This window comes from Pseudorca crassidens, chromosome 3, assembly GCF_039906515.1.
Source record: "Pseudorca crassidens isolate mPseCra1 chromosome 3, mPseCra1.hap1, whole genome shotgun sequence".
Taxonomy (NCBI): domain Eukaryota; kingdom Metazoa; phylum Chordata; class Mammalia; order Artiodactyla; family Delphinidae; genus Pseudorca; species Pseudorca crassidens.
Window position 1 is genome coordinate 117,290,873 of NC_090298.1, and position 16,651 is coordinate 117,307,523.

Sequence of the window (16,651 nt, forward strand, 5' to 3'; positions counted from 1 at the left end):
TCACTCAGGGATGGCTCTTTTCTGCTACATTGAGCATTTTTCTGTAGGTTCATGGTTAAGTATAAGTACTTATATACTTATACCTTATACAAGATACCTTAGAATTGCTTGCTTTTCTTACCTATATTGTGAGAGAGAAAATAAACCTTGAAAATCATGTCTTCCAGGAGGTGTGAGAAATTACTGAATTTTTAAATTTTGTGTGTTTTGACAATTTAAACTCCAGGCATTGTTGGGTATGATATTTATCCAAAGAAATTGTCAGATGTTTTTTAAAAATGATGTACTCCTTTGAAGCCCTGTGCAAGTCAGTTGGCTTAATGAATACTTTTTTGTTCATTAGTATTTTCATTTGCTTTTTGGACATTGTGTTGAGCCTATAACATTTAAGACTTATGCATCGTTTTCAATTATGAGAATGTGTTAGACGTTACTAGGCTTCTTAAGAAGATAGAATTCTTAATGCTATTTTAACCAAAAAAATTGAAGTTGAAAATATTTTTTTCTTTAAGATTCTTTGAGATTTTTAAAGAAAATTAAGAATTAAGGGCATTTCAAGAAGAATTTTTAACAAGTCTTTTCTAAATTATAAATGTAATATATAAAATAGCTAAAACAATATGAAATGTATTCAGTAGATTTTAAAGCCTGCCCGTTGTAAAGGTTTACATATACTTGCAGACTTTCCCTTGTAGTTATATAAATACATGTATATGTTTGAATATACATGATTTTTTAAATGAAATTATATCATATTATACAAATTATAATTTTCTTTTTTTCACTTAATTTATTGTGGCCATCCTTCCATAACAGGATATGTTGATCTTTCTCCTTCTTTAAGGGTAAGGTAATATTCTGTTGCTTGGATGCACCACAGTTTATTTTACCAATGGCTTATTGAAGGATTTTTACGTTATTTCCAATTTTTTTGATATCACAAATAATGCTGTAGTTCATATCCATGTATATCTATAACTTTTCTTGCTTGTGCAAGTATCTTCATAGGACAGATTCCTAGAAAGTTATATTGCTGGGTCAGAGGATATTTTTGCATTCAAAATTTTGATCGCTTTTATCAAAGTGGTCCCTCAAGTTTATGCCAGTATACATTCCTATCAACAGCTTTCCTCAGTCTTCTTTAGGTCAATTTCATAGTTTGTGTTCATTCAATATTATCAATAAGTTGTGCGGTAGCTCTTTATAAATGATATAAATTCATTGGGTGTTAATTTTTCCAGTTTTTATTTTGCCTTAACTTTATTTATGGTGTCTTTAATTATATAGAAATTTTTATTGGAATTAAAAATGTTTAATATCACATTTACTAATTTTTTACTTTATAGCTTTTGTGATTTGGTCTCATGCTTAGAAAAACCTCCTCTACATCAGCAATAGAAAAATACTACATAGTATAATAGTACTTTTCAGATTTCATTTAAGTCTACCTGGTATTTATTTTTGTAAATGGTGTGAATTTGAGATCTTACCTAATTTTCAAATAACCAGTTTCTGAACAATATTTATGAAATAAACCCTCCTATATCCACTGATTTGAAATGTCACCTTTATCATATATTGAATTCACAGGTGATCTAAGTTCTTTTTTTGTTTGCCGCTATTACATATGCTTGATAAAATTATCTTTTTTCTTTGCAAGTATCATACTATCATACTGTTGTAATTGAATAGCATCACAATATATTTTTTTATCTTATTGGGCAAGTTTCCCTTTTTTTTGTTATATAAAATTTTATTGACTGTTTCTCATTTTCAGCAGTAACAGGTGGTGATATTATCAACAAAATTTTGTTGCAGTAGTCACTGATTCCTCACTGAATCTAGAGAAAAAGATTTATTGGCAACTTAGACTTACCATATTGTGAGTTCTGTAAGGACAGGAACTATGTCTTATTCCTTTCTGTCCCCCTAATGTCTGGCACATCATAAGCACATAATAAATACTAAATATGAGAATTAATTTATTTTAATTTACACTCTTGCCCCAGAAAATGGTTCTAGGTGGCTATTCAATCAAAGGAAGAAACTGTTGGATTGTTTGTTTTAATATTACAGAATAGCCCCTTCATTAGTACTGAAAATAGATAGGATCTTTTACTAGAGATCTTATGATGTGATTGTACTTTGATAGAAATCTCATTCATTCATTACAGTAAGCATCATGTTAAGTTAACATTTGGAGTTAGGTAGAGGATAAATTAGTATTATGTGCACTGTAAAGATGAAAAGACTAAAACATAGGTGTTATGCAATGGCCTTTTGACATTAGTGACAAAATTGAAATTATCAGCTTTGCATATGGAGATTATGCCATTTTGGCTTAGAGAATAGTGTTTAGAAATGTAATTACAGTTTACACATTTATGCTTTTTCTTTCCCTGAACTGATTGATGCACACTGAAGGAATTGGCAAATTGTCAACTGCTGATGGTAAAGCCTTTGCAGATCCTGAGGTACTCCGAAGACTGACATCTTCAGTAAGTTGTGCACTGGATGAAGCTGCTGCTGCACTGACACGGATGAGAGCGGAAAACAGCCACAATGCGGGACAAGTAGACACGTATGTGTTTAATGACTTCTGCTGGGTATTCAATTCAATATCTGGTTTTCATTTCTGAGGAAGTTACTTATTCTAAAGGTTATAGTAGGAAACTCTAAACTGACTGCCTGAGTAATAATAAATGAAATGGGTTGTTTATGCAATAATCTAGGTCCGTGTTACTCAAATATGGTCCGTGGACTAGCAGCGTCAGCATCATAGAAATTCAGAATTTCAGACCCCATCTTGGATCTATTGAATCAGAATCTACCTTTGAACAAGAAACATTGGCTATTTGTATGCACATTAAAGTTTGAGATTCACTGATTTTGTTAGTCATTCTGCAGTAAAAATTTTACTTAGATTTTTACCTTCTGTTTCATCTAGTCACCTCACTGTTATCAAATAAAATTCTAAGACATAGGATTATATCCCAAATGTCTTTGGGAATCATTACATTAGTTTAAAAAATTGTGCATCTAATGCTGTATAAAGTTTATTTAAAATTTAATATGAGAGTATGTTAGGACATTTTGAAAGATAAAAATGACGGCTGTTTTCATATTTATTTATTGCCTTTCTGGCTTGGTTCACATACATGAAAAATTAGTATTGCAAACAAATATTCAAATAATTTTCTTCTTACCATATCAGATTTTTCTATATATGACTAACCGTATATATTTAACGTAACTCGTTGTCATAGGACCTTGAGTCTTTCTTTGTTGGTTTTGTTTTCAGTCGCAGTCTGGCGGAAGCTTGTTCAGATGGGGATGTGAATGCTGTTCGTAAATTGCTAGATGAAGGCAGAAGTGTAAATGAACATACAGAAGAAGGAGAAAGCCTGCTGTGTTTGGCTTGTTCAGCCGGGTATTATGAATTAGCACAAGTAAGCAGAAATAATCTTTAGTGATCAAAATTGTGGAAGGGTTTTGATGTTTTGTTTATTATTATCATTAATAAGAGAAATTATCATTAGAAGCCAAGGTCTTTCCTTTTTGGCAGTAGGTAAAATAGAAACTGATACATAATTAATTTTTGTTGTCTGTACATGCAACTTGGCATGGTCCGTTTTTTTCTGCCGCTTACTCAAAAATAGTCCTAATGAATAGGGAAAACATAGAAATAATAATAATATTTTAAACTTGCCTTTAGAAATAATATACAAGTATAATGAAAGATATTGATTTATTTTTATTTCATCTAGATTATCCCAATTCTTTTAGTTTTGTTTTTTTTTTTCCTGTTAGAGCAATTTTGGGAAATAGCCATGTGTTTACCAGTTAGTTTGTGTCTTGTGAGTATAGTTTTGCTGTTCTCTTGCTAAATAATCCTGAGCATAACACTAATTCTTTGACAGGAGCAGTTAAATTGTATAATTGGATGGTTAATGTGATTACCTACTTTACTTAAAGATTACTATGTAATGGTATTGTAAAATATAACATCTAACCAGGTGTTTTGAGCAGTGAACATCATTGGCATATTTTCCCAAAAGGTGATTATTTTTTATTTTTCCTTGCCTCCACTCTAAAAGAATATCTTCCCAGATTCAATATATTCTTTAGAAGTAATGTTAATAGTAAGAATTGACAGTTTCTCTCTGTGTGCATATGTGTTTTAAAGGTATTGCTTGCTATGCATGCTAATGTTGAAGACAGAGGGAATAAAGGAGATATAACCCCCCTAATGGCAGCATCCAGTGGAGGTTATTTAGATATTGTGAAATTATTACTTCTTCATGATGCAGATGTCAACTCCCAGTCTGCAACAGGTATGTAGAAAATGATGTGTTAATTTTAGGAAAACAAATTGATATAAATAACTATAACCTGAGAGATAAAAATTTGATTCCTAGGGAAAACTGGTTGTAAACATACAGAAAAATCATAGCCCTTGTTTAGAATCTGTGAGTAAAATATAGATTAATTTGATATCTTTAAAAGTCTTTGAAACACTCTTACATTCTGTTTGGTCAAGATTGACAGTTTTGGGCTTCCCTGGTGGCATAGTGGTTGAGAGTCCGCCTGCCGATGCAGGGGACACGGGTTCATGCCCTGGTCCGGGAGGATCCCATATGCCTAGGAGCGGCTGGGCCCGTGGGCCATGGCCGCTGGGCCTGCGCGTCCGGAGCCTGTGCTCTGCAACGGGAGCGGCCGCGGCGGTGAGAGGCCCGCGTACTGCAAAAAAAAAAAAAAAGATTGACAGTTTTTTTGCTGGGGGCAATTTCTTTTTTGCCACAATATATATAATGTACAAAGAGGCAAATTTATGAACTGTATCTTTCACAATTCTTTATCTCATTTAAATACAACTCCCTTATATAGATTAACCTGAGAGTCAAAACCCTATAGAGTTTTTTCTGTCAGGTGTACAGAATGCATTTACTAATAAGATATTCTGCTGCAGCATGAAAGCTACTCTAGTAAGGTTCTTTATAAGCCTCGGTCATATGTCTTGAGTTATAGCTGTACATTTAGTAATGAGATTCCTTGGATTTAGTGAGGCAAGCACATGGCTTAAAATACAGTTTCAATAATGAAAGCATATCAGTCTTCCATACCATTAAGTATATATTAAATGTAGCCTAATTTATGTTTTAAACGACCATGACTTCTTAAAAAGGATTATAGGTTACTTTGCTGACCACCTTGTCTAGGTCATAGTAATATTAATGTCCTCCATGTCTGAGACTGTTAAACAGTTGAATTCTGAACAAATTGGGTTTGAAATGATAGTTTTCTTGCTGAACCTTTAAAACAGTCTTATTCAATCTCACACTGTTGGATGGTTAAACCATCTCCCTACTCCCTTTAATAAATAAGAGTCCTCAAAACAAAATCAGGAAAGGAATAAGTGGCAAATCAGGGAATAATGACCTTTTAAATAAATTTTTATTTTGAAGGAATTATGCTGAGAGGGATTTATATCTGTCTCCCTGGGTCTCATAAATGTAGACTAAATGAATAAATTTGTAAAGATAAAGGAGAGGTAAAAGAAAATTAAGAAATGAATGTACATAGAAAGAAAATGTTAAGTGTTTCTAAGTTGTACTGTGTTGAAAGAAAAAGCAATAACTTTGAGTGGTACATTAAAATATTTTATATGAAAATATGTTGGAAATAATTTTTCAAGATGGCACTTAATCTTATTTTACAAGCTAAGGAAATATGGAGAGAGGTAAATTGGTTTGTTTATAATAAGCCTTTTAATTAGTGAAAAAATTAAGATGATGCTTCTAACCAATACAACAAAAAAATGAGATAGTAGTTCTAGTGGTTTATGTAAGGTAATTGAAGAGATAGAACTAGAGCAGTAGTATAATCGTAATTATATCAGTTTTATCATAATTTTTAATTTCTTTTTGTTCTTTTTTAGGAAACACTGCACTAACTTATGCCTGTGCTGGAGGATTTGTTGACATTGTGAAAGTGCTACTTAATGAAGGCGCAAATATAGAAGATCATAATGAAAATGGACATACCCCCTTAATGGAAGCAGCCAGTGCAGGTCATGTGGAAGTTGCAAGAGTTCTTCTAGATCATGGGGCAGGCATCAACACTCATTCTAACGAATTCAAAGAAAGTGCTCTTACACTTGCATGCTACAAAGGTACTCTATAAATATATATATATGTTTATAGGGTCTTTTTCATAGCAACTTTGAATATTTAAATATTTGAATATTGAGTATTTGAGTTAATTTTATATTTCTTATACTTTCCCTGTGCTATAAAATTATCTAGCTTCTAAGAGATTATATAGAAAGTCCATTTTAGCATGTATTTCCTAAAGTATAGTTTCATAGTATATGTTTTTTTATTATTTTAAATCAAATTTATTCAACTAGCTATAAGGTCAACCAAAACTCTTAGCACAGACTTAGAGGGTTTCCATTCTTTAATAACTTTTGTTTTATATGATTTTTCCAACCTTTATTTTAAAAATAATACACACTCAAATAATAATAATCACACTTGATATAGAAAACCTGAAAAACACAGAATAGTGTAAAGAAGTTTTACAATGACATGTAATGCTACCATCTAAAGATTTAAAAAGCATGTAAACAATATTTTAGTATATTTACTTCTAGTTTGTTTTTTAAGTATGTTTATAAACAAATATATATACACTTGACTCTTACAACATGGTTTTGAACTGCACAGGTTCACTTACATACAGACTTTTTTCAGTAAGTGTGTACTATAGTACTAAACAATCCAAAGTTGATTGAATCCTCAGATGTGGAACTATAATCAAAGATGGTAGCTAGGGCTCCAGCAATCCGTATTCTAGGAAGGATGAAGAGGGTAAGGGCAAAATGAGGAATGCCTTCCAACTTAGTAAGCTACCTTTAAGGAATCTTCCTAGAAGTTCTGCCTTATAAGTCCCTTTTACATCTCATTGGCTACACATAGTAGCAAGGGAGGCTGGAAAATGTAGTCTTTTAGTCAGGCATGTTGCCACTGAGATGAAATCGGGAGTTCTGTTATTAAGGAAAAATGAGAGAATGTATATTGGGTAGGAAACTAGCAATCTCTGCCAAATACATCAAATGGGTGCACCATAATTGCCTATTGTTGGACACTTGCATTGTTCCCAGTTTTTCACTATTATTAAAAACACTGTGATAACATCCTTGTGCAGACATCTTTGCCTAATCTCTGATTATTTCCTTAGGATAAATTCCTGGAAGTGGAATTGCTGGGTCAAAGGGTATGGACATTTTTAAGGCTTTTGATACATATTGCCAAATTGCCTTCTAGAAAGGTTGAACCAATTTACACTCCCACCAGCAGTGTTTGAGAGTGCCCTTTACCCCACCCTACACCCTCACCAACACTGGGTATTATTCTTTTTAATATTTGCCATTTTGATAGTAAAAAATGGTGTCTTATTTTAATTTGCAATTTTTTTATAGGAAGGTTTAATATTTTTTTCATCAGTTTAATACTCATTTTCACTTCTTTTTTTGAATTACCATTTCATGTCCTTCATCCATTTTTCTACTGGAGTGTTTGTCTTTTTCTTATTGACTATTATAGGGCTTTTTATATACTAAATGTATCAAGAGGGTTGAAATTATTTTGAATGGAGTTTTCTCTGCCTGCTCATTGCCACAGTGAGTTTATGGTTATTATTTTAAAGCTTTTTTTCTGAAAAATATGATCCAAACATACTTTACCTGGCATTCTATTTGATTTCAGTGTTTTGATTTATATTTTATACAGAGTAAGTCAAAGAATAAGTATTATTACTTTATTGCTTTACTTGAATTAATGTGCTTTGAACTAATTCAGTCTTTAAAACCTAGATAAGACCTTGACGAGAGCCTGCTTATTATTTTGGATTGGCTTTGTAAAATTGTCATTGATTTCTTTATTGAACACAAAATAAGTTCTCTTGTAAATTTTTGTATAGACACCTGAAAGAAAAAGATTCCCTATTTTAATGCTTATATATTAAATCGATAGTTCTTGAGAAATATAGTTTTAAAATTTGTGTTGTTTTTTTTTGAAGGCCATTTGGATATGGTTCGCTTTCTGCTTGATGCTGGTGCAGATCAAGAGCACAAAACAGATGAGATGCACACTGCCTTAATGGAGGCTTGCATGGTAATTTTAAATTGCACTCACATGAGATTTTATGGGAAGAAAGGGTCATATGTGTTTCAGCCTTTGAGAATTATTTGTATTCTTTTGGAAAAATCATTATTATGAGATGGTAAAGATCTTGAAAATTTTGTACATTATCAGAGAGGGAAGGGGGAGTTTACGATGTTTTGTTTATCTTTTGATAGTAAATCTGTTAATGTAAGAAATCATACAAAAGGCAGGCTTGGCTATGTCATTTTCAACACACTGATGTACTTTTATTTTCTTCCCAATTCTTTCATTATGGTAAAATACACATATCATAAAATTTACCGTGTTAACCATTTTTGAGAGTTATTAAGTATATGCATGATGCTGTGCAACCATCACTACCATCCATTTTCGGAACTCTTTTCATCTTTATAAAACTGAAACTCTGTTTCCATTAAACAGCAACTTTCCATTCCCCACTTCTTCCTATTCCTTGTGATCACCATTCCACTTTCTATCTCTATCATTTTGACTACATTAAGTGCCTCATATAAGTGGAATCATACAATATTTGTCTTTTTGTGACTGACTTATTTCAGTTAGCATGATGTCCTCAGGTTCATCCGTGTTGTAGCATATGTCAGAATTTCCTTTGTTTTTTAAGGCTACATAATATTTTATTGTATGTACCACATTTTACTTATCCATTTATCCACTGATGGACACTTGCATCGCCTCCATGCTTTAGCTATTGTGAATAATGCTGCTGTGAACACGGGTGTATAAATATCTGTTTGAGTCCTGTTTTCAGTTCTTTTGGATATATACCCAAAAGCGAGATGCCTTGATCATATGGTAATTCTGTTTTTAATGTTTTGAGGAACCACCACCATACTGTTTTCCACAGCAGGTGTACCATTTTATGTTCCCACCAGTAGTGTACGAGGGTTCCATTTTCTCCACATCCTCACCAACACTTGTTATTTTCTGGGTGTTTTGGGTTTTTTTTTAACTTAATTTTTATTTTTTTGGCTGCGATGGGTCTTTGTTGCTGCGCGCGGGCTTTCTCTAGTTGAGCTGAGCGGGGGCTACTCTTCATTGTGGTGCGCAGGCTTCTCATTGTGGTGGCTTCTCTTGTTGCAGAGCACGGGCTCTAGGCACATGGGCTTCAGTAGTTGTGGCACATGGACTCAGTAGTTGTGGCTCGTGGGCTCTAGAGCGCAGGCTCAGTAGTTGTAGTGCATGGGCTTAGTTGCTCTGCGGCGTGTGGGATCTTTCCGGACCAGAGCTCGAACCCATGTCCCCTGCATTTTAAGGCAGATTCTTATCCACTGTGCCACCAGGGAAGTCTCTTTCTTTCTTTTTTTTTTCCTGATAGTTATCATCCTTATGTTTATAGTTTTGATTTTCATTTTCCTCACTGTAGGTTTTATTTGCATTTCCCTAATGATTAGTGATATTGAGCATCTTTTCATGTGCTTATTGGCCATTTGTATATATTCTGGAGAAATGTCTATTCAAGTCATTTGCCCATTTTTTAATTAGCCTGTTTTTTGTTGATGAGTTTTAGGAGTTCTTTATATATTCTGGATATTAATCCCTTATCAGATACATGATAAATATTTTCTCCCATTCTGTGGGTTGCCCTTTTACTCTGTTGATAGAGTGCCCTTTTGTGTACAAAGTTGTTTGTTTTTCTTTTTCAAAAGTTTTTAATTTAAGTTCAGTTTATCTATTTTTGTTGTTGTTGTTGCCTGCGCCTTTGATGTCATATCCAAGAAATCATTGCCAAATCCAATATCATGAAGCATTAGTTCTGTGTTTTCTTCTAAGAGTTTTATAGTTTTAGCTCTTATATTTAGGTCTTTGATCCATTTTGAGTTAATTTTTGTATATGATGTTAGTTAAGGGTTAAATTTCATTCTTTTGCATGTGGATATCCAGTTTTGCCAGCATCAGTGTGGAAAAGACTGACTTTTCCCATTTGAATTGTTTTGACACTTGCCAAAAATCATCTCACCAGTCATTTGACCCAGGTTTATTTTTGGGCTCTATTCTATTCCATTGGTCTGTATGTTTGTCTTTAAGCCAGGATGACAAAGTTGTGATTATTGTAGCTTTGTATAAGTTTTGACATCAGGAAGTGTGAGTCCTCCAGCTTTATTTTTATTTTTCAAGATTGTTTTGGCTATTCAGGGCTTCTTTAAATTGCATATGAATTTTAAGATGGTCCTTTCTATTTCTGCAAAAAACTCCATTGGGCTTTGATAGAGATTACATTGAATCTGTAGATTGCTTTGGGTAGTACTGACATCTTTTTTTTGCGGGGGGTTGCCTGTGTTGGGTCTCGTTGCTGTGCACAGGCTTTCTCTAGTTGCGGTGAGTGGGGACTACTCTTCATTGTGGTGCGTGGGCTTCTCATCGTGGAGGCTTCTCTTGTTGCAGAGCACGGGCTCTAGGCACACGGGCTTCAGTAGCTGTGGCACATGGGCTCAGTAGTTTTTTTTAAATGGAACTTATACAATTTTTAAAAATTAATTAATTAATTTGGCTGCATTGGGTCTTAGTTGCGCAAGTGGGCTCTTCGCTGTGGTGTGTGGTCTTCTGTCTAGTTGGGCGGGCTTAGTAGTTGCGGTACATGGGCTTAGTTGCCTTGCAGCATGTGGGGTCTTAGGTCCCTGACCAGGGATCAAACCCACATCCTCTGCATTGGGAGGCAGATTCTTAACCACTGGACCACCAGGGAAGTCCCAATCATGTGTTTTTTTTCCCTTATTCTGTTAATGTGGTATATTACATCAATCAGTTTTCGTATGTTGATCCATCCTTGAACTCCAGGAGTAAATCCCACTTGGTCATGGTGTATAATCCTTTTAATATGAGTTTAAGTCTTACCTCCTCTTTAATTTTGGGGGGAAGAATTTGAGAAGGATTGGAGCTAATTCTTCTTTAAGTGTTTAGTAGAATTCACCAGTGAAGCTATCAGGTCCAGGGGTTTTCTTTGTTGGGAGACTTTTTATTATTGATTCAGTCTCCTTACTAGATATATGTCTGTTTACATTTTTTACTTGTTTGTGATGTAGCCTTGGTAGGTTTTGTGTTTCTAGGAATTTGTCCATTTCATCAAGGTTATTCAATTTGTTGGTATACAGTTGTTCATAGTTCTCTTTTATAATCCTTTCTAGTTCTATACTATCAGTAGTAATATCCCCTCTTTCATTTCTGATTTTAGTAATTTGAGTCTTCTTTTTCTTAGTTCTTCTAGCTTTGTTGATTTTGTTGATCTTTTTAAAGAAGGAGTTATTGGTTTCATTGATTTTTCTCTCTTGTTTTTTAGTCTTTATTTTATCTCTGCACTAATCTTTATTATTTCCTTCCTTCTGCTAGTTTTGGTTTAGTTTGTTCTTTTTTTTGTTTCTTTAATTGGTTTCTGGTTTGTATGATTTCTTAACCTGATTCTAGATTTAACACAATTATGATTGGGTATGTTTTTGGAAAAGGACAGTAACATGTAACCCTAAAGTAATGTATTTGGCTTTAGAGTTATTACTGATAAAACTCTAATTTTGGAGGTAACAGACATCTTTCTAAAGTTTTTGTAGCTTCATATTAAAACCTTATAAAGTAAATTGACTAGTATAATCTATGGATAACCTAGAATGCATTTATTTGCTTCTTTCCAGGATAACCTAGAATTAGATATATCATGCAAGCATTTTGTATCAAAGAGAAATATTACCTTTAATGCTCTCAACATAAAATCTTTAGGTTAGAACCTTAAGTCAGTCTCTTTATTTCATAACTGAAAGAACTGAGAAACAAAGAAATTGGGTAATCTTGTCCCAAAACATGCAGAGTTAGATAGTTAGATAGCAGATGTTGGAGTCCTGGGCACACCACAATCAATTGTGTAGGTTGTGCAACACTATGTGGTAGCCCTTTCTAAGTCTAGGTCTTCTTTTTTCAGCTGAGTGTTTTTGCCACTAACGTGACCCTGACCCTTATTTACACCAAATTTTAAAAATAAGAATATTTGTTAGAAAAATCATAGAAAAAATTTTGACACTAAACATGAAATATTTTACATATGCCAATAATTTTTTACTAACAGTTGCAAAATCTATTTAATGTAAGTTTTCTGTTGATAGCACAAATTTTCAAAATAAACATGTTTCAAAGGATATTACTTAGCAAATATATTCTTTTGTTGATAAAACAGTGCTGGATTCCAAAAATGTATCCAACATATTTGGTCATAGATCAGTCCAGGAACCATTTTTCTTCTACATCTGTAAGCACTTAGATATCATAGATATATGTATATCTACGAAGCATACATCAAATTCAAAGAAATCAGAGCAATCTGAGTTTTTAAGACAGGTTTAATGACAAGAAAATTACGTGGAAGTACAAATGTTTTTTGAGATGTGATTAAGTAAAGCACATTTTTGCCTGTGTTACTTCCAATTGTATATTACTGCATAACAAGTCACTCAAAACATAGTGGCTTAATACAAGGGCCATGCATTATTTTTTATGATTCTGTGGGTTGATTGGATGGTTATTCTCTTTCTTTTCTTTTTTTTTTAAATTTATTTATTCATTTATTTCTTTTTGGCTATGTTGGGTCTTTGTTGCTGTGTACGGGCTATCTCTAGTTGCAGGGTGAGTTGGGGCTACTCTTTGTTGCGGTGCCAGGGCTTCTCATTGCAGTGGCTTCTCTTGTTGCAGAGCAGGGCTCTAGGCGTTCAGGCCTCAGTAGTTGTGGCTCGTGGGCTGTAGAGCGCAGGCTAAGTAGTTGTGGTTCATGGGCTTAGTTGCTCTGTGGCATGTGGGATCCTCCTGGACCAGGGCTCAAACCTGTGTCCCCTGCATTGGCAGGCGGATTCCCAACCACCGCGCCACCAGGGAAGTCCCCGAATTTTAAAATTAATTTTTATTGGAGTATATGTTATTCTCTTTCAATATGTTGTTTAGTTTTAAACGTTTGAATGTTTGAAAATTTTCCTGTTGTCTGTTAATGATTTCTACTTTGATTACATTCTGATCAGAGAACACACTGTATGATTTGAGTTCTTTAATTCTTGAGGTTTGATTACCATGAGTAAAATAGATAGCTAGCAGGAACATGCTATAGAGCACAGGAAGCTCAGCTCGGTGCTCTGTGATGACCTAGATGGGTGGGATGGGTGGTGGGGGTGGTAGGGAGGTCTAAGAGGAAGGGGATATATGTATACATATAGCTGATTCACTTCATTGTACAGCAGAAACTAACACAGCATTGTAAAGCAGTTACACTCCAATAGAAAAAAAAGAAAGTAAACACCATAAAAAAAATTCTTGAGGTTTATTTTATAGTCAGGATGTGCATATATATTCCATGGGCATTTGAAAAGAATGAATATTCTGCTTTTGGTCAGTGGAGTGTTTTATTAAGACCTGTTGACAGATGGTGGAGTTCTTCTACATCCTTTCTGAATTTCTGTCTTAGCTGTTCTAACAGTTGTTGAGAGGGGGTGTTGAAATCTCCCAACTATGCTTGTGGATTTGTCTATTTCTTCTTCTAGTTGCTTCACTTTTCCCCCACATTTTGGAGCTTTGTTGTTTTGGTACATGCCCTTTTTTTTTTTTCCCTCATCCATTTTCTCATTTTTTTCCCTGTATTTTTTTTTGATATATCTAGTAGTTATTTTGAAGTTCTTTTCTTCTGACTACTATATTTGATTCACTTCTGGGTCAACTTTTATTATTTTATATCTTGATGATCAGTTACTTTTTCTTGCCCCTTAATATGTCTAGTAATTTTTTTTGTAATCCATATGCTGTGGATGATCCCTTTTCAAGGCCCTGGATTATCCTATATTCCTTTTAAGACTGTTAAATTCTGTTCTAGCAGGCAGTTAAATTACCAGTGAATCACCCTGATCCTATTGAGGCTTAATTCAGCATCACTTTTACTCCTAGGTCCTTACTCTTTGGTCGTAAAAATGTTCACTCTTTGTTTAGGATATATTTCCTTGGGCCATGGTTTGGAAGATGCCCAAAGAGAAAAAGTTAGAGTGAATGGAGGCTAAACAATACACTACTAAATAAACAAGAGATCACTGAAGAAATCAAAGAGGAAATCAAAAAATACCTAGAAACAAATGACACTGAAAACACGACAACCCAAAACCTATAGGATGCAGCAAAAGCAGTTCTAAGAGGGAAGTTTATAGCAATGCAATCCTACCTCAAGAAACAAGAAACATCTAAAATAAACAACCTAAACTTACACCTAAAGCAGTTAGAGAAAGAGAATAAAAAAACCCCAAAGTTAGCAGAAGGAAAGAAATCATAAAGATCAGATCAGAAATGAAGGAAACAATAGCAAAGATCAATAAAACTAAAACCTGGTTCTTTGAGAAGATAAACAAAATTGATAAACCATTAGCCAGACTCATGAAGAAAAAAAGGGAGAAGACTCAAATCAACAGAATTAGAAATGAAAAAGGAGAAGGAACAACTGGCACTGAAGAAATACAATGGATCATGAGAGATTACTACAAGCAACTATATGCCAATAAAATGGACAACCTGGAAGAAATGGACACATTCTTAGAAGAGTACAGCCTACTGAGACTGAACCAGGAAGAAATAGAAAATATAAACAGACCAATCACAAGCACTGAAATTGAGACTGTGATTAAAAATCTTCCAGCAAACAAAAGCCCAGGACCAGATGGCTTCACAGGCAAATTCTATCAAACATTTTGAGAAGAGCTAACACCTATCCTTCTCAAACTCTTCCAAAATATAGCAGAGGGAGGAACACTCCCAAACTCATTCTACAAGACCACCATCACCCTGATACCAAAACCAGACAAAGATGTCACAAAGGAAGAAAACTATACGCCAATATCGCTGATGAACATAGATGCAAAAATCCTCAACAAAATACTAGCAAACAGAATCCAACAGCACGTTAAAAGGATCATACACCATGATCAAGTGAGGTTTATCCCAGGAATGCAAGGATTCTTCAATATGTGCAAATCAATCAATGTGACACACCATATTAACAAATTGAAGGATAAAAACCATATGATCATCTGAATAGATGCAGAAAAAACTTTTGACAAAATTCAACACCCATTTATGATAAAAACCCTGCAGAAAGAAGGCATAGAGGGAACTTACCTCAACATAATAAAGGGCATATATGACAAACCCACAGCCAACATCATTCTCAATGGTGAAAAACTGAAACCATTTTCACTAAGATCAGGAACAAGACAAGGTTGCCCACTCTCACCACTATTAGTCAACATAGTTGAATCCAAATCGGAAAAGAAGTAAAGCTGTCACTGTTTGCAGATGACATGATACTATACATAGAGAATCCTAAAGACTCTATCAGAAAACTACTAGAACTAATCAATGAATTTGGTAAAGTAGCAGGATACAAAATTAATGCACAAAAATCTCTTGCATTCCTATACACTAATGATGAAAAATCTGAAAGAGAAATTAAGGAAACACTCCCATTTGCCATTGCAACAAAAAGAATGAAATACCTAGGAATAAACCTACCTAAGGAGACAAAAGACCTGTATGCAGAAAACTATGAGACACTGATGAAAGAAATTAAAGATGATACAAACAGATGGAGAGATATACCATGTTCTTGGATTGGAAGAATCAACATTGTAAAATGACTGTACTACCCAAAGCAATCTATAGATTCAATGCAATCCCTATCAAACTACCAATGGCATCTTTCACAGAACTAGAACAAAAAATTTCACAATTTGTATGGAAACACAAAAGACCCCAAATAGCCAAAGCAATCCTGAGAAAGAAAAACGGAGCTGGAGGAATCAGGCTCCCTTACTTCAGACTATACTACAAAGCTACAGTAATCCAGACAGTATGGTACTGGCACAAAAACAGAAATATAGATCAATGGAACAGGATAGAAAGCCCAGAGATAAGCCCACACACATATGGTCACCTTACCTTTGATAAAGGAGGCAAGAATATACAGTGGAGAAAAGACAGCCTCTTCAATAAGTGGTGCTGGGAAAACTGGACAGCTACATGTAAAAGAATGAAATTAGAACACTTCCTAACACCATACACAAAAATAAACCCAAAATGGATTAAAGACCTAAATGTAAGGCCAGACACTATAAAACTCTTAGAGGAAAACATAGGCAGAACACTCTATGATATAAATCACAGCAAGATCCTTTTAGACCCACCTCCTAGAGAAATGGAAATAAAAATAAACAAATGGGACCTAATGAAACTTAAAAGCTTTTGCATAGCAAAGGAAACCATAAACAAGACCAAAAGACAACCCTCAGAATGGGAGAAAATATTTGCAAATGAAGCAACTGACAAAGGATTAATCTCCAAAATTTACAAGCAGCTCATGCAGCTCAATATCAAAAAAACAAACAACCCAATCCAAAAATGGGCAGAAGACCTAGATGGACATTTCTCCAAAGAAGATATACAGA

At 34.2% G+C, this 16,651-nt stretch overlaps 1 protein-coding gene across 12 annotated transcripts in view; it reads left to right on the forward strand.

The window, feature by feature from the left end:
* The window catches only part of ANKHD1 (ankyrin repeat and KH domain containing 1), a 123,479-nt gene that overhangs the window by 24,743 nt on the left and 82,085 nt on the right, over positions 1-16,651 (forward strand). For all 12 annotated transcript variants that reach the window (XR_010942141.1, XM_067731956.1, XM_067731950.1 and 9 more), the window contains exons 3-7: positions 2,425-2,581; positions 3,302-3,449; positions 4,187-4,334; positions 5,939-6,172; positions 8,083-8,177. Coding sequence is in view for 11 of the 12 variants with exons in the window: in XM_067731956.1 (XP_067588057.1) it covers positions 2,425-2,581; positions 3,302-3,449; positions 4,187-4,334; positions 5,939-6,172; positions 8,083-8,177 (782 nt within the window). In the remaining variant the exon portion in view is untranslated. The remainder of the gene's footprint in view (positions 1-2,424; positions 2,582-3,301; positions 3,450-4,186; positions 4,335-5,938; positions 6,173-8,082; positions 8,178-16,651) is intronic.